The 26,148-nt window shown below is 45.7% G+C and overlaps 1 protein-coding gene across 2 annotated transcripts; it reads left to right on the forward strand.

The window, feature by feature from the left end:
- Positions 1-436: 436 nt before the first annotated feature.
- LYVE1 (lymphatic vessel endothelial hyaluronan receptor 1) lies at positions 437-17,631 on the forward strand. Of its 2 annotated transcripts, none has more exons than XM_077292620.1 (6): positions 437-582; positions 13,930-14,101; positions 14,216-14,358; positions 16,175-16,495; positions 16,678-16,756; positions 16,945-17,631. In XM_077292620.1, exons 1-6 carry the CDS (start codon positions 498-500, stop codon positions 17,114-17,116), a joined length of 972 nt encoding a protein of 323 aa, XP_077148735.1. In that variant the 5' UTR covers positions 437-497; the 3' UTR covers positions 17,117-17,631. The 2 variants fall into 2 exon arrangements, with proteins under 2 accessions (XP_077148735.1, XP_077148736.1); XM_077292621.1 differs by having other exon boundaries at positions 16,614-16,756; positions 16,945-17,081.
- Positions 17,632-26,148: the final 8,517 nt, after the last annotated feature.

Consider the following 26,148-nt stretch of genomic DNA (forward strand, 5'->3'; position numbering starts at 1 on the left):
GAATACTGCCCCTATGTAGAAGAATATAACTACTATAATACTGCCCCTATGTAGAAGAATATAACTACTATAATACTGCCCCTATGTAGAGGAATATAACTACTATAATACTGCCCCTATGTACAAGAATATAACTACTATAATACTGCTCCTTAATGTAAGAAGATGTACGGGTGATGTTTGGTGTTTACGGGGTGGAGATGACAGAGGACACGGTGTAATAAATCCGCAGTTATTTACACGTTCTCTTCCTAGGATTTGCGTTATCTCGTTTCCTCTGTTCTCCATGTCGTCTGAATCAGCAGAACTACAATATTCCAGACATCTGTCCATTGAGCAGATCGGGGGCTTCATACGTCAGGAGTTTCCACCCATTGTCCGCGGTGTGACAAGAGATGTTTATGAAGTTGAAGTCTTTTTCTCAGGGTCACAGACTTTGATTCACAATATCAGACAGAGCGGATCCCGAGCAGGTCGCCGGACCCCCTGACTATAACATGTCTTATCACTTTGGGGTTCGATTTTCGCTCCTTTCCTTCATCCTGGGGGGTTATTTATCGGTCTCATCTATAGATGTGAAAGGTACGTACAGGATCCCCCTATATTCTCCGCACAATGATAAGATGGTGGGATCTGGACGACGTGCTGCCAGGTCTGCACCAGGTCTAGGAAAACTAGAAGAAACATGGAGAATTTACCAAAGAGAGAGAACTGAGGAGGAACAATCTGCAGCTCAGTCCTGAGGACGGATAATGGTGGGTGTAGTGGATCTAGTACCGGACCACCAGGAGACGTGATTCTGAGGACCCACAAACAGCTGCACGATCACTACGACCACGCAGACCCCAGCAAATGTCTTCTAGGGTCATATTATGGTCATCTTCAGTGGTGGGGTCACGTTGAGAGTGGTAGTGTTCTATGCATTGAATTCTATTAGGGTCATGTCTAGTGGTCAGTAGTATGTTGGGGGTTGTAGTTTTCTTACCATAGAAAGTAATAGAAATTTATAATGGTCATGTCCCTTGGTTAGACTATGTTGGGGGTTGTAGTGCTTTACCTACAGAGCACAATAGGTCATGTACAATGGAGTCACGATGGGGGTTATAGTCTCATATATTTAGAGTATAACAGCATTGTATTATGGTCATGTACAGTGGTTCGGTCATGTTGGGAGTTGTAGTCTTCTATGTATAGAGGATAATAGTCATGTACAGTGGTTGGGTCACGTTGGAGGTTGTAGTCTTCTATGTATAGAGAATGATAGTCATATCCAGTGGTTGGGTCATTTTGGGGGTTGTAGTCTTCTATGTATAGAGTATGATAGTCATATCCAGGTGTTGGGTCACGTTAGGGGTTGTAGTCTTCTATGTATAGAGGATGATAGTCATATCCAGTGGTTGGGTCACGTTGGGGGTTGTAGTCTTCTGTGTATAGAGGATGATAGTTATATCCAGTGGTTGGGTCACGTTGGGGGTTGTAGTCTTCTATGTATAGAGGATGATAGTTATATCCAGTGGTTAGGTCACGTTAGGGGTTGTAGTCTTCTATGTATAGAGGATGATAGTCATATCCAGTGGTTGGGTCACGTTAGGGGTTGTAGTCTTCTATGTATAGAGGATGATAGTCATATCCAGTGGTTGGGTCATTTTGGGGGTTGTAGTCTTCTATGTATAGAGTATGATAGTCATATCCAGTTGTTGGGTCATTTTGGGGGTTGTAGTCTTCTATGTATAGAGGATGATAGTCATATCCAGTTGTTGGGTCACGTTAGAGGTGATAGTCTTCTCTGTATAGAGGATGATAGTCATATCCAGTGGTTGGATAACATTGGGGGTTGTAGTCTTCTATGTAAAGAGAATGATAGTCATATCCAATGGTTGGGTCACGTTGGGGGTTGTAGTCTTCTATGTATAGAGGATGATAGTTATATCCAGTGGTTGGGTCACGTTGGGGGTTGTAGTCTTCTATGTATAGAGGATGATAGTTATATCCAGTGGTTGGGTCACGTTAGGGGTTGTAGTCTTCTATGTATAGAGGATGATAGTCATATCCAGTGGTTGGGTCACGTTAGGGGTTGTAGTCTTCTATGTATAGAGGATGATAGTCATATCCAGTGGTTGGGTCATTTTGGGGGTTGTAGTCTTCTCTGTATAGAGGATGATAGTCATATCCAGTGGTTGGATAACATTGGGGGTTGTAGTCTTCTATGTAAAGAGAATGATAGTCATATCCAATGGTTGGGTCACGTTGAGGGTTGTAGTCTTCTATGTATAGAGGATGATAGTCATATCCAGTGGTTGGGTCATTTTGGGGGTTGTAGTCTTCTATGTATAGAGTATGATAGTCATATCCAGTTGTTGGGTCACGTTAGGGGTTGTAGTCTTCTATGTATAGAGGATGATAGTCATATCCAGTGGTTGGGTCACGTTGGGGGTTGTAGTCTTCTATGTATAGAGGATGATAGTCATATCCAGTTGTTGGGTCACGTTAGGGGTGATAGTCTTCTCTGTATAGAGGATGATAGTCATATCCAGTGGTTGGGTCACGTTGGGGGTTGTAGTCTAATATGTATAGAGAATGATAGTCATATCCAGTGGTTGGGTCACGTTGGGGGTTGTAGTCTTCTATGTATAGAGAATGATAGTCATATCCAGTGGTTGGGTCATTTTGGGGGTTGTAGTCTTCTATGTATAGAGTATGATAGTCATATCCAGTGGTTGGGTCACTTGGGGGTTGTAGTCTTCTATGTATAGAGAATGATAGTCATATCCAGTGGTTGGGTCACGTTGGGGGTTGTAGTCTTCTATGTATAGAGAATGATAGTCATATCCAGTGGTTGGGTCATTTTGGGGGTTGTAGTCTTCTATGTATAGAGTATGATAGTCATATCCAGTGGTTGGGTCACTTGGGGGTTGTAGTCTTCTATGTATAGAGAATGATAGTCATATCCAGTGGTTGGGTCACGTTGGAGGTTGTAGTCTTCTATGTATAGAGAATGATAGTCATATCCAGTGGTTGGGTCATTTTGGGGGTTGTAGTCTTCTATGTATAGAGTATGATAGTCATATCCAGTGGTTGGGTCACGTTGGGGGTTGTAGTCTTCTATGTATAGAGAATGATAGTCATATCCAGTGGTTGCGTCACGTTAGGGGTTGTAGTCTTCTATGTATAGAGAATGATAGTCATATCCAGTGGTTGGGTCACGTTGGGGATTGTAGTCTTCTATGTATAGAGAATGATAGTCATATCCAGTGGTTGGGTCATGTTGGGGGTTGTAGTCTTCTATGTATAGGGTATGATAGTCATATCCAGTGGTTGGGTCACGTTAGGGGGTTGTAGTCTTCTATGTATAGAGGATGATAGTCATATCCAGTGGTTGGGTCACGTTAGGGGTTGTAGTCTTCTATGTATAGAGGATGATAGCCATATCCAGTGGTTGGGTCACGTTGAGGGTTGTAGTCTTCTATGTATAGAGTATGATAGTCATCTCCAGTGATTGGGTCACGTTGGGGATTGTAGTCTTCTATGTATAGGGCATGATAGCCATATCCAGTGGTTGGGTCACGTTGGGGGTTGTAGTCTTCTATGTATAGAGTATGATAGCCATGTACAGTGGCTATCATGTTGGGAGTTGTAGTGTCCTATGTATAGGGTATGATAGCCATATCCAGTGGTTGGGTCACGTTTGGGGTTGTAGTCTTCTATGTATAGAGGATGATAGTCATGTCCAGTGGTTGGGTCATGTTGGGGGTTGTAGTCTTCTATGTATAGAGTATGATAGTTATATCCAGTGGTTGGGTCACGTTGGGGGTTGTAGTCTTCTATTTATAGAGTATGATAGTCATATCCAGTGGTTGGGTCACGTTGGGGGTTGTAGTCTTCTATGTATAGAGTATGATAGCCATGTACAGTGGCTATCATGTTGGGAGTTGTAGTCTTCTATGCACAGAGTATGATAGTCATATCCAGTGGCTATCATGTTGGGAGTTGTAGTGTCCTATGTATAGAGGATGATAGTCATATCCAGTGGTTGGGTCACGTTAGGGGTTGTAGTCTTCTATGTATAGAGGATGATAGCCATATCCAGTGGTTGGGTCACGTTGAGGGTTGTAGTCTTCTATGTATAGAGTATGATGGTTATATCCAGTGGTTGGGTCACGGGGGTTGTAGTCTTCTATGTATAGAGTATGATAGCCATGTACAGTGGCTATCATGTTGAGAGTTGTAGTCTTCTATGCATAGAGTATGATAGTCATATCCAGTGGCTATCATGTTGGGAGTTGTAGTGTCCTATGTATAGAGGATGATAGTCATATCCACTGGTTCGGTCACATTGGGGGTTGTAGTCTTCTATGTATAGAGGATGATAGTCATGTACAGTGGTTGGGTCACGTTAGGGGGTTGTAGTCTTCTATGTATAGAGTATGATAGCCATGTACAGTGGCTATCATGTTGGGAGTTGTAGTGTCCTATGTATAGGGTATGATAGCCATATCCAGTGGTTGGGTCACGTTAGGGGTTGTAGTCTTCTATGTATAGAGGATGATAGTCATGTCCAGTGGTTGGGTCATGTTGGGGGTTGTAGTCTTCTATGTATAAAGTATGATAGTTATATCCAGTGGTTGGGTCACGTTGGGGGTTGTAGTCTTCTATGTATAGAGTATGATAGTCATCTCCAGTGATTGGGTCACGTTGGGGATTGTAGTCTTCTATGTATAGGGCATGATAGCCATATCCAGTGGTTGGGTCACGTTGGGGGTTGTAGTCTTCTATGTATAGAGTATGATAGCCATGTACAGTGGCTATCATGTTGGGAGTTGTAGTGTCCTATGTATAGGGTATGATAGCCATATCCAGTGGTTGGGTCACGTTAGGGGTTGTAGTCTTCTATGTATAGAGGATGATAGTCATGTCCAGTGGTTGGGTCATGTTGGGTGTTGTAGTCTTCTATGTATAGAGTATGATAGTTATATCCAGTGGTTGGGTCACGTTGGGGGTTGTAGTCTTCTATTTATAGAGTATGATAGTCATATCCAGTGGTTGGGTCACGTTGGGGGTTGTAGTCTTCTATGTATAGAGTATGATAGCCATGTACAGTGGCTATCATGTTGGGAGTTGTAGTCTTCTATGCACAGAGTATGATAGTCATATCCAGTGGCTATCATGTTGGGAGTTGTAGTGTCCTATGTATAGAGGATGATAGTCATATCCAGTGGTTGGGTCACGTTAGGGGTTGTAGTCTTCTATGTATAGAGGATGATAGCCATATCCAGTGGTTGGGTCACGTTGAGGGTTGTAGTCTTCTATGTATAGAGTATGATGGTTATATCCAGTGGTTGGGTCACGTTGGGGGTTGTAGTCTTCTATGTATAGAGTATGATAGCCATGTACAGTGGCTATCATGTTGGGAGTTGTAGTGTCCTATGTATAGGGTATGATAGCCATATCCAGTGGTTGGGTCACGTTAGGGGTTGTAGTCTTCTATGTATAGAGGATGATAGTCATGTCCAGTGGTTGGGTCACGTTGGGGGTTGTAGTCTTCTATGTATAGAGTATGATAGCCATGTACAGTGGCTATCATGTTGGGAGTTGTAGTGTCCTATGTATAGGGTATGATAGCCATATCCAGTGGTTGGGTCACGTTAGGGGTTGTAGTCTTCTATGTATAGAGTATGATAGCCATGTACAGTGGCTATCATGTTGGGAGTTGTAGTGTCCTATGTATAGGGTATGATAGCCATATCCAGTGGTTGGGTCACGTTAGGGGTTGTAGTCTTCTATGTATAGAGGATGATAGTCATGTCCAGTGGTTGGGCCATGTTGGGGGTTGTAGTCTTCTATGTATAGAGTATGATAGTTATATCCAGTGGTTGGGTCACGTTGGGGGTTGTAGTCTTCTATTTATAGAGTATGATAGTCATATCCAGTGGTTGGGTCACGTTGGGGGTTGTAGTCTTCTATGTATAGAGTATGATAGCCATGTACAGTGGCTATCATGTTGGGAGTTGTAGTCTTCTATGCACAGAGTATGATAGTCATATCCAGTGGCTATCATGTTGGGAGTTGTAGTGTCCTATGTATAGAGGATGATAGTCATATCCAGTGGTTGGGTCACGTTAGGGGTTGTAGTCTTCTATGTATAGAGGATGATAGCCATATCCAGTGGTTGGGTCACGTTGAGGGTTGTAGTCTTCTATGTATAGAGTATGATAGTTATATCCAGTGGTTGGGTCATGGGGGTTGTAGTCTTCTATGTATAGAGTATGATAGCCATGTACAGTGGCTATCATGTTGAGAGTTGTAGTCTTCTATGCATAGAGTATGATAGTCATATCCAGTGGCTATCATGTTGGGAGTTGTAGTGTCCTATGTATAGAGGATGATAGTCATATCCAGTGGTTCGGTCACATTGGGGGTTGTAGTCTTCTATGTATAGAGGATGATAGTCATGTACAGTGGTTGGGTCACGTTAGGGGGTTGTAGTCTTCTATGTATAGGGCATGATAGCCATATCCAGTGGTTGGGTCACGTTGGGGGTTGTAGTCTTCTATGTATAGAGTATGATAGCCATGTACAGTGGCTATCATGTTGGGAGTTGTAGTGTCCTATGTAAAGAGAATGATAGTCATATCCAGTGGTTGGGTCACGTTGAGGGTTGTAGTCTTCTATGTATAGAGGATGATAGTCATATCCAGTGGTTGGGTCATTTTGGGGGTTGTAGTCTTCTATGTATAGAGTATGATAGTCATATCCAGTTGTTGGGTCACGTTAGGGGTTGTAGTCTTCTATGTATAGAGGATGATAGTCATATCCAGTGGTTGGGTCACGTTGGGGGTTGTAGTCTTCTATGTATAGAGGATGATAGTCATATCCAGTGGTTGGGTCACGTTGGGGGTTGTAGTCTTCTATGTATAGAGTATGATAGTCATATCCAGTTGTTGGGTCACGTTAGGGGTTGTAGTCTTCTCTGTATAGAGGATGATAGTCATATCCAGTGGTTGGATAACATTGGGGGTTGTAGTCTTCTATGTAAAGAGTATGATAGTCATATCCAGTGGTTGGGTCACGTTGAGGGTTGTAGTCTTCTATGTATAGAGGATGATAGTCATATCCAGTTGTTGGGTCACGTTAGGGGTTGTAGTCTTCTATGTATAGAGTATGATAGTCATATCCAGTGGTTGGGTCACTTGGGGGTTGTAGTCTTCTATGTATAGAGAATGATAGTCATATCCAGTGGTTGGGTCACGTTAGGGGTTGTAGTCTTCTATGTATAGAGGATGATAGTCATATCCAGTGGTTGGGTCACGTTGGGGGTTGTAGTCTTCTATGTATAGAGAATGATAGTCATATCCAGTGGTTGGGTCATTTTGGGGGTTGTAGTCTTCTATGTATAGAGTATGATAGTCATATCCAGTGGTTGGGTCACGTTGGGGGTTGTAGTCTTCTATGTATAGAGAATGATAGTCATATCCAGTGGTTGCGTCACGTTAGGGGTTGTAGTCTTCTATGTATAGAGAATGATAGTCATATCCAGTGGTTGGGTCATGTTGGGGGTTGTAGTCTTCTATGTATAGGGTATGATAGCCATATCCAGTGGTTGGGTCACGTTAGGGGTTGTAGTCTTCTATGTATAGGGTATGATAGCCATATCCAGTGGTTGGGTCACGTTAGGGGTTGTAGTCTTCTATGTATAGAGGATGATAGCCATATCCAGTGGTTGGGTCACGTTAGGGGTTGTAGTCTTCTATGTATAGAGGATGATAGCCATATCCAGTGGTTGGGTCACGTTGAGGGTTGTAGTCTTCTATGTATAAAGTATGATAGTTATATCCAGTGGTTGGGTCACGTTGGGGGTTGTAGTCTTCTATGTATAGAGTATGATAGTCATCTCCAGTGATTGGGTCACGTTGGGGATTGTAGTCTTCTATGTATAGGGCATGATAGCCATATCCAGTGGTTGGGTCACGTTGGGGGTTGTAGTCTTCTATGTATAGAGTATGATAGCCATGTACAGTGGCTATCATGTTGGGAGTTGTAGTGTCCTATGTATAGGGTATGATAGCCATATCCAGTGGTTGGGTCACGTTAGGGGTTGTAGTCTTCTATGTATAGAGTATGATAGTTATATCCAGTGGTTGGGTCACGTTGGGGGTTGTAGTCTTCTATTTATAGAGTATGATAGTCATATCCAGTGGTTGGGTCACGTTGGGGGTTGTAGTCTTCTATGTATAGAGTATGATAGCCATGTACAGTGGCTATCATGTTGGGAGTTGTAGTCTTCTATGCACAGAGTATGATAGTCATATCCAGTGGCTATCATGTTGGGAGTTGTAGTGTCCTATGTATAGAGGATGATAGTCATATCCAGTGGTTGGGTCACGTTAGGGGTTGTAGTCTTCTATGTATAGAGGATGATAGTCATCTCCAGTGATTGGGTCACGTTGGGGATTGTAGTCTTCTATGTATAGGGCATGATAGCCATATCCAGTGGTTGGGTCACGTTGGGGGTTGTAGTCTTCTATGTATAAAGTATGATAGTTATATCCAGTGGTTGGGTCACGTTGGGGGTTGTAGTCTTCTATGTATAGAGTATGATAGTCATCTCCAGTGATTGGGTCACGTTGGGGATTGTAGTCTTCTATGTATAGGGCATGATAGCCATATCCAGTGGTTGGGTCACGTTGGGGGTTGTAGTCTTCTATGTATAGAGTATGATAGCCATGTACAGTGGCTATCATGTTGGGAGTTGTAGTGTCCTATGTATAGGGTATGATAGCCATATCCAGTGGTTGGGTCACGTTAGGGGTTGTAGTCTTCTATGTATAGAGGATGATAGTCATCTCCAGTGATTGGGTCACGTTGGGGATTGTAGTCTTCTATGTATAGGGCATGATAGCCATATCCAGTGGTTGGGTCACGTTGGGGGTTGTAGTCTTCTATGTATAGAGTATGATAGCCATGTACAGTGGCTATCATGTTGGGAGTTGTAGTGTCCTATGTATAGGGTATGATAGCCATATCCAGTGGTTGGGTCACGTTAGGGGTTGTAGTCTTCTATGTATAGAGGATGATAGTCATGTCCAGTGGTTGGGTCATGTTGGGGGTTGTAGTCTTCTATGTATAGAGTATGATAGTTATATCCAGTGGTTGGGTCACGTTGGGGGTTGTAGTCTTCTATTTATAGAGTATGATAGTCATATCCAGTGGTTGGGTCACGTTGGGGGTTGTAGTCTTCTATGTATAGAGTATGATAGCCATGTACAGTGGCTATCATGTTGGGAGTTGTAGTCTTCTATGCACAGAGTATGATAGTCATATCCAGTGGCTATCATGTTGGGAGTTGTAGTGTCCTATGTATAGAGGATGATAGTCATATCCAGTGGTTGGGTCACGTTGAGGGTTGTAGTCTTCTATGTATAGAGGATGATAGTTATATCCAGTGGTTGGGTCACGTTGGGGGTTGTAGTCTTCTATGTATAGAGGATGATAGCCATATCCAGTGGTTGGGTCACGTTGAGGGTTGTAGTCTTCTATGTATAGAGGATGATAGTTATATCCAGTGGTTGGGTCACGTTGGGGGTTGTAGTCTTCTATGTATAGAGTATGATAGCCATGTACAGTGGCTATCATGTTGGGAGTTGTAGTGTCCTATGTATAGAGGATGATAGTCATATCCAGTGTTTCGGTCACATTGGGGGTTGTAGTCTTCTATGTATAGAGGATGATAGTCATGTACAGTGGTTGGGTCACATTGGGGGTTGTAGTCTTCTATGTATAGAGGATGATAGTCATGTACAGTGGTTGGGTCACATTGGGGGTTGTAGTCTTCTATGTATAGAGTATGATAGTCATGTCCATTGGTTGGGTCATGTTGGGAGTTGTAGTGTCCTATGTATAGAGGATGATATTCATATCCAGTGGTTGGGTCATGTTGGGAGTTGTAGTGTCCTATGTATAGAGGATGATATTCATATCCAGTGGTTGGGTCATGTTGGGAGTATTATGTGACACAGAACAACAGAAGATTCCTTAATATAGCGAAGAAAACATCTGATCCTGACTTTCCCGTCTTCCCAGGGATATCAGTGACGGGATTGCTTTTCTTTCCTTTTTCTCAAACTTTTTGGTAACTTTTTGGGCACATTAGTTGGGTGCGTGTTCTCTAGGCTGTCTACTCTAAGGTTACACCACCTATTAGTTCTATTACTTTGTTCCAACAATTGATTCCAGAACCATAATGTCCATTATGTGTAATAATGAGAAATTAACAGGGAAAAGTATTAAACACATGAAGAAAGAGAGCATAATTAAGGAGAACATTGAGTCAAAATTGCCAATAAAATGTCACCAAAATTTATTGTTACAATAAAAATAAATAACGTACAGAAACAAATTATATCCAAAGAAATGTGCAACTTATATAATACATGGGTTTTTAATCACAAAGTGATCGAATCCATAGGTGTGGAAATTGGGCCGAAGAAAGGACAAGATCAGCACATGCATGAGGTGCAGTCAGAGGGAAACAACAGGGCATGTAAACTATTGTAATGGACCAAAGGGCACCACATGTGTATAGCTATGTTAACCTTAAAAGACCAATACAACAATCCCTAAGTCTCACTGCTGTACCCGGTATCAATGCATGAAGGTATTAGTAAGAAACAAAAGGGTTAATTACCCATGGTGATTATATGTCCTGACTTGCTTTACCTCGGTCACGTATGGGGTACGTGGCCGAGGAAAAGGCAGGACATATCATCAGATAGAATACCAGCTGCCTGCTTCTTCCCTAAATAGTTCTTGCATAATTTGGAGGTGTGCTTTGGGTCATTGTCCTCTTGTAAGATGAAATTGGCTCCAATCAAGCGCTGTCCACAGGGTATGGCACGGCGTTGCAAAATGGAGTGATAGCCTTCCTTATTCAATATCCCTTTTACCTTGTACAAATCTCCCACTTTACCAGCACCAAAGCAACCCCAGACCATCGCATTACCTCCACCATGCTTGACAGATGTCGTCAGACACTCTTCCAGCATCTTTTCAGTTGTTCTGCGTCTCACAAATGTTCTTCTGTGTGATCCAAACACCTCAAACTTGGATTCGTCTGTCCATAACACTTTTTTTTCCAATCTTCCTCTGTCCAATGTTTGTGTTCTTTTGCCCATATTAATCTTTTCCTTTTATTAGCCAGTCTCCGATATGGTTTTCCTTTGCCATTCTGCCCTGAAGGCCAGCATCCCGGAGTCGCCTCTTCACTGTAGACGTTGACACTGGCGTTTTGCATGTACTATATAATGAAGCTGCCAGTTGAGGACCTGTGAGGCGTCGATTTCTCAAACTACAGACTCTAACGTACTTGTCTTGTTGCTCAGTTGTGCAGCGGGGCCTCCCACTTCTCTTTCTACTCTGGTTAGAGCCTGCTTGTGCTCTCCTCTGAAGGGAGTAGTACACACCGTTGTAGGAAATCTTCAGTTTCTTGGCAATTCCTCGCATGGAATAGGCTTTATTTCTAAGAATATGAATAAACTGTCGAGTTTCACATGAAAGTTATTTTTTGCTGGCCATTTTGAGAGTTTAATGGATCCAACAAATGTAATGCTCCAGATTCTCATCTAGCTGAAAGGAAGGTCAGGTTTATAGGTTCTCTAATCAGCCAAACTGTTTTAAGCTGTGCTAACATACTTGCACAAGGGTTTTCAAGGGTATTCTAACCATCCATTAGCCTTCTTACACAGTTAGCAAACACAAAGTACCATAAGAACACTGGAGTGATGGTTGTTGGAAATGGGCCTCTATACACCTATGAAGATAATGTATCACAAACCAGACGTCTTCAGATAGAATAGTCATTTACCACATTAACAATGTATAGAGTGTATTTCTGAATCATTTAAGGTTAGCTTCATTGGAAAAAACTGTGCTTTTCTTTAAAAAATAAGGAAATTTCTAAGTGACCCTAAACTTTGTAACGGTAGTGTATATATACACTCACCGGCCACTTTATTAGGTACACCATGCTAGTAACAGGTTGGACCCCCTTTTGCCTTCAGAACTGCCTCAATTCTTCGTGGCATAGATTCAACAAGATGCTGGAAGCATTCCTCAGAGATTTTGGTCCATATTGACATGATGGCATCACACAGTTGCCGCAGATTTGTCGGCTGCACATCCCAAAGATGCTCCATACAAGGCAGGATGGATCCATGCTTTCATGTTGTTTACGCCAAATTCTGACCCTACCATCCGAATGTCGCAGCAGAAATCGAGACTCATCAGACCAAGCAACGTTTTTCCAATCTTCTACTGTCCAATTTCGATGAGCTTGTACAAATTGTAGCCTCAGTTTCCTGTTCTTAGCTGAAAGGAGTGGTACCCGGTGTGGTCTTCTGCTGCTGTAGCCCATCTGCCTCAAAGTTCGACGCACTGTGCGTTCAGAGATGCTCTTAGGCCTACCTTGGTTGTAACGGGTGGCGATTTGAGTCACTGTTGCCTTTCTATCAGCTCGAACCAGTCTGCCCATTCTCCTCTGACCTCTGGCATCAACAAGGCATTTCCGCCCACAGAACTGCCGCTCACTGGATTTTTTTTCTTTTTCGGACCATTCTCTGTAAACCCTAGAGATGGTTGTGCGTGAAAATCCCAGTAGATCAGCAGTTTCTGAAATACTCAGACCAGCCCTTCTGGCACCAACAACCATGCCACGTTCAAAGGCACTCAAATCACCTTTCTTCCCCATACTGATGCTCGGTTTGAACTGCAGGAGATTGTCTTGACCATGTCTACATGCCTAAATGCACTGAGTTGCCGCCATGTGATTGGCTGATTAGAAATTAAGTGTTAACAAGAAGTTGGACAGGTGTACCTAATAAAGTGGCCGGTGAGTGTATATCTTAAATTTCTGGCTGCCAATAGCAGTCTCATTATCAATACAGGCAGGATTACAGTGGCAGGTTGCAATTCTTGGCAGGTAGCAATTCTATATCCAGTAGATAACACAGGACCAATACATCATTTACAATAGATGATGTCACAGCTCACCTCCTCCCTCTAGCTGCACAATGATGCTTCCCCAGATTAGAGCATGCTCAGATAATGTTTCTATTGCAAAAACAGAGTTTGTGACCGTCTACTGCTGCTAATTGTTGTCTATCCATCTTCAATGTTGCTACTATGGAAAACAGACAGGTGGAGGCTAATATTAAGCCTAGCAGCGAGTGTGAAAATTGCAAGTTAATTTTTCTAATATAGATATAAATATGATGTGAAAGATGTAAAAGAAAATTTATATTAATGTAAAAAAAATATATTTTAACAAAAAAACTGATTTAAAAAAAAAAAAATGGTAAATTTCTGATGACTCTTTCCTTTTAAATTACTTTGAGCGTCTTAATTTAGGCTTGGGAGGGAAATGCCGAGCAGAATTTCTCAAAATCTCTGCTTTCTGTCAGTGAATGAGAACAATCTTTATATTCAGATGTAAAAAAAAACCACCAGACCTAATACTTCTCAGAAATTTACATTTTTTATATATATTTGTAATCCAGTCTGGACAACAAAACATCTGCAAAAATCTCACTTGTCAGCTGCAGGTTTGTCACAGTGTATCAGTGCAGGTGAAACATACAAGTCAGACTGTTTATGTTACACATTACATAGGACTGGATTCAACTGTAACGAACTCTCAGCTGTGAGAAGTATATGATCACAATGAGTATAAACAAGATTTTTCTTTTGCATTTCACTGACAGCAAGCAGACATGTAGAAATTGGAAAAGAACATAAAATTAACGAATTTTAGATTTATCCGCAACACGGTCCCTTTAAGAAAGATAAAATCTTTGTACCCTTTGTCCGACGCAATCCCAGCGATCACTTTTAACCCCTTTACACCCCATACACCTTTATCCATCGTTGCGTCCGTTTCAGATCTCACACAATCAAAATGCAGAATAGCCGGCGTAGTTCTGGTGGAGAAACCAGACCGGTCACAGAAATTCAACTACACAATGGCGGAAAGTGCGTGCCAGGAGCTGGGCTTACAGCTGGCTAGTAAGGCTCAGGTGGAGAAGGCCAAGGGATATGGATATGAGACGTGCAGGTAAGTCTTCCCGTTACGTGATATTCTGTACCTCTTTTGCGCTCTCAGATGAATAAAATGCAATAAAACTGCAGTGAAGACTGACACATAATCACTTCTCTCTGTTCTTTGCAGCTATGGTTGGGTATCGGAACAAGTTGGGGTGATTCCGAGGATCCAAAACAACGAAAACTGCGGCAGGAACAAAACTGGGGTCCTCACCTGGAAGGTTGATCTCAACAAAATGTTCTTCAGCGCCTACTGTTTCAATGCGTCTGGTGAGTGAACATGACTGCTATAAAAGGTGTCTCATTAACAAGGTGCCATACCGGAAACATCTTATGATAGGTAAAACCAGTGAGCTGTCTCAATACCTTCACAACCTTATTGTTGCAAAACATACTGATGGCATTGGTTACATAAGAATTTCTTAACTACTGAAAGTTCCAGTTATTACTGTCGGGGCGATAATCTGGAAGTGGAAAGAACATAATTTCACCATAAAAATTTCTACCCACAAGATTTCAGACAGAGGGGTGAAAAGAATTATCACAGAAAGCAATAAGCAATGCACTCAACCTCTATGTGGGCAGGATTGCTAAAGTGGATTGGGTAGGGCCAAGGCCAAAGCATTCCTGAAAGCTTCGGACAGAAATTATGGCCACCACTGCTGTCACCTTCGCTTCTCTGATGTCTGACTGGAGGCTGCATATGGCCCAGAGCCCGAGGGTGACATCTCTGAAGGTAGCCCAAAACAATGAGAACTTAAGGATCATTACTGAGGACGGTGACCACCATTGGTTTATAACCCTCTGGGCATCGCCTTATGGCGCCAAATGTACCTAAAGACAAACCCACAGAGTTGGCCACATGGGCAATTTGGCCTCCAGCCTTAATAATGGGTATAGTATAGCGGTATGCCCACCTACGCAGATGATATTATATGGGGGTGGCATCATCAGATTGGCTTAAGGGTTGTCCAGTGAGAACAATCTATCACCAATCCACATCACAGGTTATTGATATGGGGGTCCAATCTTCGGGGGCTCACACCAATCAGCAGAATAAAGCGTCAGTGTGCATGCTCAACCACCGCCGCTCCCGTCATTCCCTACGGGGCTTCCAAGTGCAGCTTTTTCCAGCAGCCCCATAAAAAATGAATGGAGTGGGGGGGTCGGGCGTCCAACCTGTCGCTCAGGGCATGAAAATCCCATCTTCTGCCGATCAGTGCGGGTCCCAGCGGTTGGACCCCCCGCGATCAGTAAGCTATCACCTATCACGATGATAGATGATGACTTGTTTTCACTGGACAACCCCTTAATTAAACATAAAAGATATGTTGCAAAATTCAGCCTAAATATTGGAAGGGTTCTCCATAATGGAGGCATTTACGTCAGTGGGGTCACTGAAGAAGGGGGGTTGGTGTGACATAGAGAGGAAATAGACTATGGTCCTGACCCCAATATTGCCAAAGCTTGTGGGATGGTCGACCCTCTTGCTCCATTTTTGATTTTTGCTATAGAAGCGTTTCTTATCTGGGAACATTCACAGTTCTCTACCTTAATTTATTGATTATGGGCCAAATCTCCAGTCAGTGTTTTATCCACCCAGACACACCTGGAAAATGATCGTTCAGCAGACTGCTCCAGTATCTCTCCAGACTCCCCCCATACACAGTAACGCACGGCTCATCTATGAGAGAGTCATAATTATCTCGATACTACACAAAAGGAGCGGCGATTGAAATTCAACTGGGGGGATTCTTCTGATGATGTCGGGGAAAAGTCCGGAGGCCCTTTCACTTTAGATGATGGGGCGAAACAGGTGGGTTTAGCCAACCCTTATCCAAGGTGTATGGGGGGCCTTAAGGTAGGATTATGGCTGAAATAAAGGTAGAGAAGGGCTAAGATATTTTTATTTAAAGAGAATCTATCACCAGGTTTTTTGAGGCAACATATTGTAGGGGTAGAGACCCTGATTCCAGCAATGTGTCACTTTTTGGGCAAGGGGTCCCTAATATCAGTGTGTGGGGGGGAGGAAGGTGACTACTTACTTTCCTCCCTTTCCGCTGAATCCTCCCATCATGTATTTCAGACATCCAGATCAATTCCTGTAAGCCCGGGCTCATGGTTACACAACCACCTTCGAGCAGTGCAGCAGTGCCAACATCTGGATCGACCATGGCATCGACCAGCGCAAAAACAGAGACTCAGATGGAGCCAAGAGAGACGTCTACACCGCCTGTGTGGACCACATGGAAAGCCTCGACCACGTCGTTACACACAACATTAGTGACCACAGTGAAGCCGGCGCGGTCCACCACCGCACTACAGACAACGCCAACGCCGGACACCATACCACCCACCAAACAGGAGAACCAGATGGCCCAAAAAAGTGAGAGAGTCGTATTTGGAGGTAAAACCACAAACTTTGCACTATATTAATGTGTAAAAACAGGTGAACGTCTGCGATTAGAAAGTTCTGACCGATTTCTGCCATAAGAGCGATCTGCCTGTCTATGTTTTGTTTGCAGTTCTATCCTATGGGTGTCTGACAAGTTTGGCAAAGGATTTACAAGCTATTTCTATTGTTCGCAGGATTACCTACGACATTGCTTGTACTGGCGCTGCTGTTTTTTATAGCGGCCGTGGTCCTCGCCATTTGCTATATTAAAAAGTAAGTTTAACCATATTCTACAAAACTACAAGCAAGGCAGTATAATATCAGACCGGTGTGGTCCAACACCCGCCACCCCCCAATGTTCAGCTTTTGCAGGACCACCGGCTGCCAACTTTATACACCGCATAGTGGCCGTTTTTGGTACTGCACCCCAGATCACCATTCATGTTCGACTCTTTCTACAGGTACAAAACACATTTACTCTTTACCAAGAAGAAGAAGGAGAAAGAGTTGGTAGAAGCCAAGGTGTTCAAAGACACGTCGGGTGCCGAAAACACGAAAGAACAATATACAAACGGAAAAGATGCGGAGTGCCTACAGAATCCTACAGGAAACTCTATAGAGGCGGAGGTGTAATATCAGCCGTGGGCTGGCTGCAGAGATAAACTGTTTATTGACTGGGCACCGTGCCCGGTGTGTGACCGACAGGGGCTGGCGAGTACAACATCGAAAGGAAAAAAAACTATTTCTAACGCTCCAGTGATTAGATTTATGCGCCTGAACCAGCACATTAAAGGAGACCAGGGGATGGGTGGATGAGCTCGCCCCACGCTAAATAAATTATTTTATAACTAATGAAAGCGACCGGCCCTGGATTATACCGCCATCGTTGCTCCTCGGATGTCACTTCGTCTTACCCGGACAAATCCTTGATGGAAATGATGGGCAGCGACCTAGTCCGGCTCACACAGCTGATTGATCTGTTACAATGGGTCAATCCTCTGTGAGCTAAACACAACACTACAGTCACAAGTCCACCTCCTGTCCTGGACTCCAGCTGAGAACTCAGATACAGTGTAATAAACCTCCGCAGCTGTGTGAGCACCACTACGTCTGTATGGGGCCTCATGGTCTGTGTAAAGTTACTTTAACAAGTGTATATATATATATATATATATATATATATATATATATATATATATATATATATATATATATATATTATAGGGGAAAGAAATACTCTTCTATCCATTTCGGGCTCCTCTGTCCTCTCTCCTCTCCAAGCTGTTCTATCCTCAGGTCCTAGGTCCTCCCAGGCTCCTCTATCCCTTCTCAGCTCCTCTGTCCTCTCCCAACTCCTGTGTCCTCTCCTGGCTCCTCTGTCCTTTCCCGGCTCCTCTGTCCTCTCAGCTCCTCTGTCCTCTCCAGACTCCTCTATCCCTTCTCAGCTCCTCTGTCCTCTCCCGGCTCCTCTGTCCTCTCCCGGCTCCTCTGTCCTCTACCGGCTCCTCTGTCCTCTCCCGGCTCCTCTGTCCTCTACCGACTCCTCTGTTCTCTCTCCCGGCTCCTCTGTCCTCTCCCGGCTCCTCTGTCCTCTCCCGGTTCCTCTGTTCTCTCCCCCGGCTCTTCTGTCCTCTACCGACTCCTCTGTTCTCTCTCCCGGCTCCTCTGTCCTCTCCCGGCTCCTCTGTCCTCTACCGGCTCCTCTGTTCTCTCCCCCGGCTCTTCTGTCCTCTCCCGGCTCCTCTGTCCTCTACCGACTCCTCTGTTCTCTCTCCCGGCTCCTCTGTCCTCTCCCGGCTCTTCTGTCCTCTCCCGGCTCCCCTGTTCTCTCCCCCGGCTCCTCTGTCCTCTCCCGGCTCCTCTGTCCTCTCCCGGCTCCTCTGTCCTCTCCCGGCTCCTCTGTCCTCTACCGGCTCCTCTGTCCTCTACCGACTCCTCTGTTCTCTCTCCCGGCTCCTCTGTCCTCTCCCGGCTCCTCTGTCCTCTCCCGGCTCCTCTGTTCTCTCCCCCGGCTCTTCTGTCCTCTACCGACTCCTCTGTTCTCTCTCCCGGCTCCTCTGTCCTCTCCCGGCTCCTCTGTCCTCTACCGGCTCCTCTGTTCTCTCCCCCGGCTCTTCTGTCCTCTCCCGGCTCCTCTGTCCTCTACCGACTCCTCTGTTCTCTCCCCCGGCTCCTCTGTCCTCTCCCGGCTCTTCTGTCCTCTCCCGTCTCTTCTGTCCTCTACCGGCTCCTCTGTTCTCTCCCCCGGCTCCTCTGTCCTCTCCCGGCTCCTCTGTCCTCTACCGGCTCCTCTGTCCTCTCCCGGCTCCTCTGTCCTCTACCGACTCCTCTGTTCTCTCTCCCGGCTCCTCTGTCCTCTCCCGGCTCCTCTGTCCTCTCCCGGTTCCTCTGTTCTCTCCCCCGGCTCTTCTGTCCTCTACCGACTCCTCTGTTCTCTCTCCCGGCTCCTCTGTCCTCTCCCGGCTCCTCTGTCCTCTACCGGCTCCTCTGTTCTCTCCCCCGGCTCTTCTGTCCTCTCCCGGCTCCTCTGTCCTCTACCGACTCCTCTGTTCTCTCTCCCGGCTCCTCTGTCCTCTCCCGGCTCTTCTGTCCTCTACCGGCTCCTCTGTTCTCTCCCCCGGCTTTTCTGTCCTCTCCCGGCTCCTCTGTCCTCTCCCGGCTCCTCTGTCCTCTACCGGCTCCTCTGTCCTCTACCGACTCCTCTGTTCTCTCCCCCGGCTCCTCTGTCCTCTCCCGGCTCTTCTGTCCTCTCCCGTCTCTTCTGTCCTCTACCGGCTCCTCTGTTCTCTCCCCCGGCTCCTCTGTCCTCTCCCGGCTCCTCTGTCCTCTACCGGCTCCTCTGTCCTCTCCCGGCTCCTCTGTCCTCTACCGACTCCTCTGTTCTCTCTCCCGGCTCCTCTGTCCTCTCCCGGCTCCTCTGTCCTCTACCGGCTCCTCTGTTCTCTCCCCCGGCTCTTCTGTCCTCTCCCGGCTCCTCTGTCCTCTACCGACTCCTCTGTTCTCTCCCCCGGCTCCTCTGTCCTCTCCCGGCTCTTCTGTCCTCTCCCGTCTCTTCTGTCCTCTACCGGCTCCTCTGTTCTCTCCCCCGGCTCCTCTGTCCTCTCCCGGCTCCTCTGTCCTCTACCGGCTCCTCTGTCCTCTCCCGGCTCCTCTGTCCTCTACCGACTCCTCTGTTCTCTCTCCCGGCTCCTCTGTCCTCTCCCGGCTCCTCTGTCCTCTCCCGGTTCCTCTGTTCTCTCCCCCGGCTCTTCTGTCCTCTACCGACTCCTCTGTTCTCTCTCCCGGCTCCTCTGTCCTCTCCCGGCTCCTCTGTCCTCTACCGGCTCCTCTGTTCTCTCCCCCGGCTCTTCTGTCCTCTCCCGGCTCCTCTGTCCTCTACCGACTCCTCTGTTCTCTCTCCCGGCTCCTCTGTCCTCTCCCGGCTCTTCTGTCCTCTACCGGCTCCTCTGTTCTCTCCCCCGGCTTTTCTGTCCTCTCCCGGCTCCTCTGTCCTCTCCCGGCTCCTCTGTCCTCTACCGGCTCCTCTGTCCTCTACCGACTCCTCTGTTCTCTCTCCCGGCTCCTCTGTCCTCTCCCGGCTCCTCTGTCCTCTCCCGGCTCCTCTGTTCTCTCCCCCGGCTCTTCTGTCCTCTACTGACTCCTCTGTTCTCTCTCCCGGCTCCTCTGTCCTCTCCCGGCTCCTCTGTCCTCTACCGGCTCCTCTGTTCTCTCCCCCGGCTCTTCTGTCCTCTCCCGGCTCCTCTGTCCTCTACCGACTCCTCTGTTCTCTCCCCCGGCTCCTCTGTCCTCTCCCGGCTCTTCTGTCCTCTCCCGGCTCTTCTGTCCTCTACCGGCTCCTCTGTTCTCTCCCCCGGCTCCTCTGTCCTCTCCCGGCTCCTCTGTCCTCTACCGACTCCTCTGTTCTCTCTCCCGGCTCCTCTGTCCTCTCCCGGCTCCTCTGTCCTCTCCCGGGTCCTCTGTCCTCTCCCGGCTCCTCTGTCCTCTCCAGGCTCCTCTGTCCTCTCCAGGCTCCTCTGGCCCTTCTCAACTCCTCTGTCTTTTCCCAGCTCCTCTGTCCTCTCCCAGCTCCTCTGTCCTCTCCCAGCTCCTCTGTCCTCTCCAGACTCCTCTGTCCTCTCCAGGCTCCTCTGTCCTCTCCAGGCTCCTCTGTCCTCTCCCCCGGCTCCTCTGTCCTCTCCCCCGGCTCCTCTGTCCTCTCCCGGCTCCTCTGTCCTCTCCCGGCTCCTCTGTCCTCTCCAGGCTCCTCTGTCCTCTCCAGGCTCCTCTGGCCCTTCTCAACTCCTCTGTCTTTTCCCAGCTCCTCTGTCCTCTCCCGGCTCCTCTGTCCTCTACCGGCTCCTCTGTCCTCTCCAGGCTCCTCTGTCCTCTCCAGGCTCCTCTGGCCCTTCTCAACTCCTCTGTCTTTTCCCAGCTCCTCTGTCCTCTCCCGGCTCCTCTGTCCTCTACCGGCTCCTCTGTCCTCTCCCGGCTCCTCTGTCCTCTACCGACTCCTCTGTTCTCTCCCCCGGCTCCTCTGTCCTCTCCCGGCTCTTCTGTCCTCTCCCGGCTCTTCTGTCCTCTACCGGCTCCTCTGTTCTCTCCCCCGGCTCCTCTGTCCTCTCCCGGCTCCTCTGTCCTCTCCCGGCTCCTCTGTCCTCTCCCCCGGCTCCTCTGTCCTCTCCCGGCTCCTCTGTCCTCTCCCGGCTCCTCTGTCCTCTCCAGGCTCCTCTGTCCTCTCCAGGCTCCTCTGGCCCTTCTCAACTCCTCTGTCTTTTCCCAGCTCCTCTGTCCTCTCCCAGCTCTTCTGTCCCTTCTCAGCTCCTCTGTCCTCCTTAAGACCCTCTATTCCTTTCTAACCTCCTGTGTCCCTACCAGACAACCCTGTCCCTTTTTTGGAAGCCAACTATAGGCATGTCTCCAAGACTGGTGAATAAAGAACAGTAAGAGGTTCCCCTAATTGCAAAGACAAACCTGAATATTTGTGAGATGAGGGTGCAAGGATTTCTGGACATGAATAGACTTACTAACTTTTGTCTTGTAAGAAATTAAGTTGCTCTAAAGACCGCCAAAGTAGAATGAACCTGCCGATTATGACAAGACTGGACGACTATGTCGTGTGTTTGGGGGCCTCCCAACCCCTCTGACAGATGATCTCAGGAAGATTAGGATCGGATGTTGCTGATATATGTAAAATAGCACAGTGAGATAGCCACTGCCTTTCCTACCTTCTACCTGATTTTCTTAGTTAGAAATATAATTAACCTGTTTATTTATATTTTGCTATTTTGCTGTTTCTTTAATAAATCCTCTTTTAATGATACATTATATACTGTTGTTAATTAACTATTAACTGACAAACACCCAAAATAAAGTTGTTTCTACATCCCCCTAGGTTCCTCTCTCTCCCCTATACTTCTCGATCCCCCCCAAATACATATTAACACTTTTATTTTGTTTACACCTGGTTGCCTAGGATACCGACCACCATTGCTGTCAAGCTTGTAAGCACTGCACTGAAACTAGCCGAGATTAGAAGATAACAGCACAATCCTGGACGACTTAAAAACAGCACTTACATGCTCAATAGAAAAGGGCTCGTAAGCACTGCGCATGTTCTGCTGTTTAGCAGCGGTGGTCTGTCTTTAAGACAACGAGCTGTAAACAAACAGAAAAAAACATAATATCTCAACAATGGCTGATCATTTTAACAAGCAGTAAATTGCAAAATTACTCATATTTATAAGAAATACCCATCTATGTATATAGTGAAAAAGTTACATAAGGTGATGAATCAGTAATAAACCTACGAAGTGTTAGAGGGTGAGGACTGAGTAGGAAAAAAAAATAAAAATAAAAATAATGTATATATATTGCAATATCTCCATCTACAAAACTGAGCCAATGAGGAGATCCATGAAATATGACCTGAAGCGAAAAACTGCTGGAGGATCTGGATGAGCAAGGTTCAGCTCAGATAAAAAAGTGCTGAGTGTCAGCTCTTCTAACTACACCGGAAGTGTTGTCACAGGGACACAGATAATGAGTAGCTCCAGGTCTGCAAAGGAATAGCTATTAAAATGGATTTGGTAATTACTGTACATTATTATGAAGGGGTGTCCGACTTCTTAGACCCCCACACATTCTAAGAATGAAGGGACCTGGCTCTGAAGAAGCGCTGGGCCCCGTTTACAGTTTTTCCCTGCACAACGGGGGTCCATGCGCTGTATGATACGTATGTGTGAGATACACTGCCATGGTTAATTATTTGTATTTTTAAGTCACTTTTCTTTTTTTTGGTCTGGCATTTGTTGGCTTTTTTTACACCAAATTCTTAAAACGGCGCATGAAGATCATTACTTTTGTACCAGGTCAGAAAGCATCCCTTTGACCACAAAATGTGGCAAAAATGTCGCAAAAAAAAGAAGAAAATGATTATTAATCAGATGAAAACATTTGGAAACACTAAAGTCCGCCCAACAATGGTGAACTGAAAATAAACAAAGATGAAAGCAAAAAAAAGGTGAAAAAAGGCGCAAACGAAAAGACAAATATGGAGCAAAGAAAAAGTAGGTGAAACTAGACAAAAAAAGTGTAAAAAAATGATGACTGGGCGCCAGTACATTGCAGACTTTCTATGAGCGGTCTGATCTCGCCTTGCACGTTCCCCAGGAGACATTATCGTTGCATTCACTGTTATTTGTGGTGACAAGAGAGGAAGTCATCAGTATTGATGGAGGTGCAGGAAGGGAGAAAACAGAATCCGGCATCCAGCGCAAAACACACCCATGTTCCTCCTGTAGGGAAAGCTAAGAAAAGTGCGACCAGTATCGTTCCCAGCCCATAATCTATGATGGGGGAACAAACCCTTAAAAGGTGGTCTCCATGTTTGCATACGTCATCTCTGGGTGTGCTCTGTAATTAATAGGTTATTTCTATATAATGCATGAAAGTAGACGCAAAGTTTGGAATAAAGTGCATTTGCGCAAAAAAAAGTTGCAAAATTTTATATTCAAGGACCTTGATAAATAAAAAAAAGAGTCTGGAAGCAGCTCGAAGTCTTGGTTACAAATCTTCTACCGTTTTGCGTATGCAGCTCCTTTGCTTCTCTCACCAACAGAATGTAGGGGACAGACAGTTGTAGCTCCAGACTACACAGAGGTTGTTTGTAGTCTGTTACCATGGAGACGTATAGGTTTGCAAAGCAGCTGCATACACAAATCAATGGGAAATTTCTAATCAAGACCTCTTTACAAAATTGCTTACATTTTCCGTTTAGATGTATGGGAACAATTTATTATTATTATTATTATTCATTTTTATAGCGCCATTTATTCCATGGCGCTTTACATGTGAAGTACGGGGCAAATATAGACAAACACATTAAACATGAGCAAAAACAAGGCACACGGGTACATAAGGAGGGAGGACCCTGCCCGCGAGGGCTCACAGTCTGCAGGGGATGGGTGATGATACACTAGGAGAGGGTAGAGCTGGTTGTGCGGCGGTTCAGTAGGTTCAGGATCAATAATAATAATAATAATAATAAAGATGGCTGCGACATAAAACTGGAAAATCCCTTGAAATGATTGATCTATATGAGGACCGAGGGTCCAGGGAACTTTGCAGAGTCTTCTGCGCTTCCCATACGTTCTTCTCCATTCACAATTTGCAGGTAATCGGCTCATATTCGCACATTTTTCAGGGGAACAGATGTCTGTCGACCTTTGGTGAATATCTCCGACATCCACAGGAAATCTGCAGTTTTCAGAACAGGAAAAAGCAAATTACACCTATAGCAACAACAGAGGGGTAAATAGATTCCCCCTCACCACGGCGGCTCCATTATGTACAGAGAGAGAAATTATAATATGGGGTGACCCCAGAAAGGCAGGAGGAGCGCTGCGTACAGACCCCAAAACTCCGAGGTGACACATCATAATCGTATCATTTACTATGGGGGGAGCGGATCTTATGGCTTATAATATACACCTCGGATTCTGAAATAAAGGATTTTACAGAAGTGAATCTGCAAATGGATGAGTGCAGCATCTGGGGGGGGAAGGGAGCTCCAGTGCCAGCCAAATGCCCCCATAACAATGCCAGATAATGTACCCCCATAATAAGGCTAACTACAAATACAGTGCCAGTCACCAAGGTATTCTATACTGCTATTCACAAATACCACCATAACAGCTTTTTGGCCTCCATAATATTGCCAAACACAAATACCTTCCATACTTTGCCATCACAATGGTCCACTATACAGCCAGCCACAAATAACACTGCCAACTACTATACTCCTATAATATTTCCAACCACAAATACATTGCCAGTCACAAGGGTCTTCTATAATGCTAGCCACAAACACTAACAGTGCCGACTACTATGCCTAAATCATAATGCCAATATCTGAGAAACAGTGTCAGTCACAATGGCACCACATACTGTCAGTCATGAATACCCCATAGTGCCAGCTTCCATGGCACAATAATACTGCCATCCACAAGTAACACGGTGCTGTTTACTACTTGTCACAGGTACCCTCCATAACAGTGCCAGCTACTATGCCCAAATGATATTGCCCACCATACAGCGTCAGATACTATATACTGCCAGTCACAAATACCCCTATACCAGTGCCAGCTATAATGTTCAAAAATATTGCCGATCAAACATAACCCATATACAGTGGCAGCAAGGATGCCCGTGATACAGTGCCAACCACAATGCCAGTCGCACTGTGCCTTCTACAAAGAATGCGGAAGAGCTCCAAATGGAGAGCTATAAGAGATAACGGTGGTCCATGGTATCTCGAGATAACGGTGGTCCATGGTAGATTAGGCCAGATAAAGGGGAGGGTAAATTAACATAAATTGGAGTAATTGTACAATCAAGCAGCAGACGAGAATAAAGTTGGTCCATGAGGGCCGATGTGTCCAGGGGTAGGCATACGCATCAACAATCCCGATTTTGACGCAACAAACCAACCGGCCAATCACTAACTGGGTGGGGTTCATGCAAAGCTACTCAAAATTGGGTGTCAAGTGTCTTTTTGGGGGTGTCTTAAATGGTCCCAGATGGGTTTAAATATTCCAATTTGGGGCAATGAAATGTTGGTAAGTGCGGGATGGGGTGTATAAAGGATGTGCGAGACGAGAGGTGTTTGGCTGTGTATTGCATAATCAATGATCTCCAGCCACAGGCTCAGCATCAAAGGCAAGGCCCCGGTGGGACCCCCGGCAGCCATAACATTATCATTAGCACCGTGACCTCACTATTGGGTTGTGGTGGGGAGGAGGCCTGGGTGGGACCCCCGACTGCCATAACATTATGATTAGCACAGTGACCTCACTATTGGGTTGTGGTGGGGACGAGGCGTCGGTGGGACCCCTGACTGCCATAACATTAGCACCGTGACCTCAATATTGGGTTGTGGTGGGGACGAGACCTCGGTGGGACCCCCGACTGCCATAACATTATCATTAGCACCGTGACCTCACTATTGGGTTGTGGTGGGGAGGAGACCTGGGTGGGACCCCCGACTGCCATAACATTATGATTAGCACCGTGACCTCACTATTGGGTTGTGGATGGGACGAGGCCTCGGTGGGACCCCTGACTGCCATAACATTATTAGCACCGTGACCTCAATATTGGGTTGTGGTGGGGACGAGACCTCGGTGGGA

The sequence above is a fragment of the Ranitomeya variabilis genome, chromosome 2 (genome assembly GCF_051348905.1).
Source record: "Ranitomeya variabilis isolate aRanVar5 chromosome 2, aRanVar5.hap1, whole genome shotgun sequence".
Taxonomy (NCBI): Eukaryota; Metazoa; Chordata; class Amphibia; order Anura; family Dendrobatidae; genus Ranitomeya; species Ranitomeya variabilis.

What these genes read in the sequence shown, in the direction of transcription:
- LYVE1 (XM_077292620.1), top strand. Translation starts at nt 498, where the DNA reads ATGTCTTATCACTTTGGGGTTCGATTTTCGCTCCTTTCCTTCATCCTG. An exon ending in TATGGATATGAGACGTGCAG is followed by an intron (nt 14,102 to 14,215) that starts GTAAGTCTTCCC and finishes TGTTCTTTGCAG; the next exon opens with CTATGGTTGGGTATCGGAAC. An exon ending in TGAGAGAGTCGTATTTGGAG is followed by an intron (nt 16,496 to 16,677) that starts GTAAAACCACAA and finishes TATTGTTCGCAG; the next exon opens with GATTACCTACGACATTGCTT.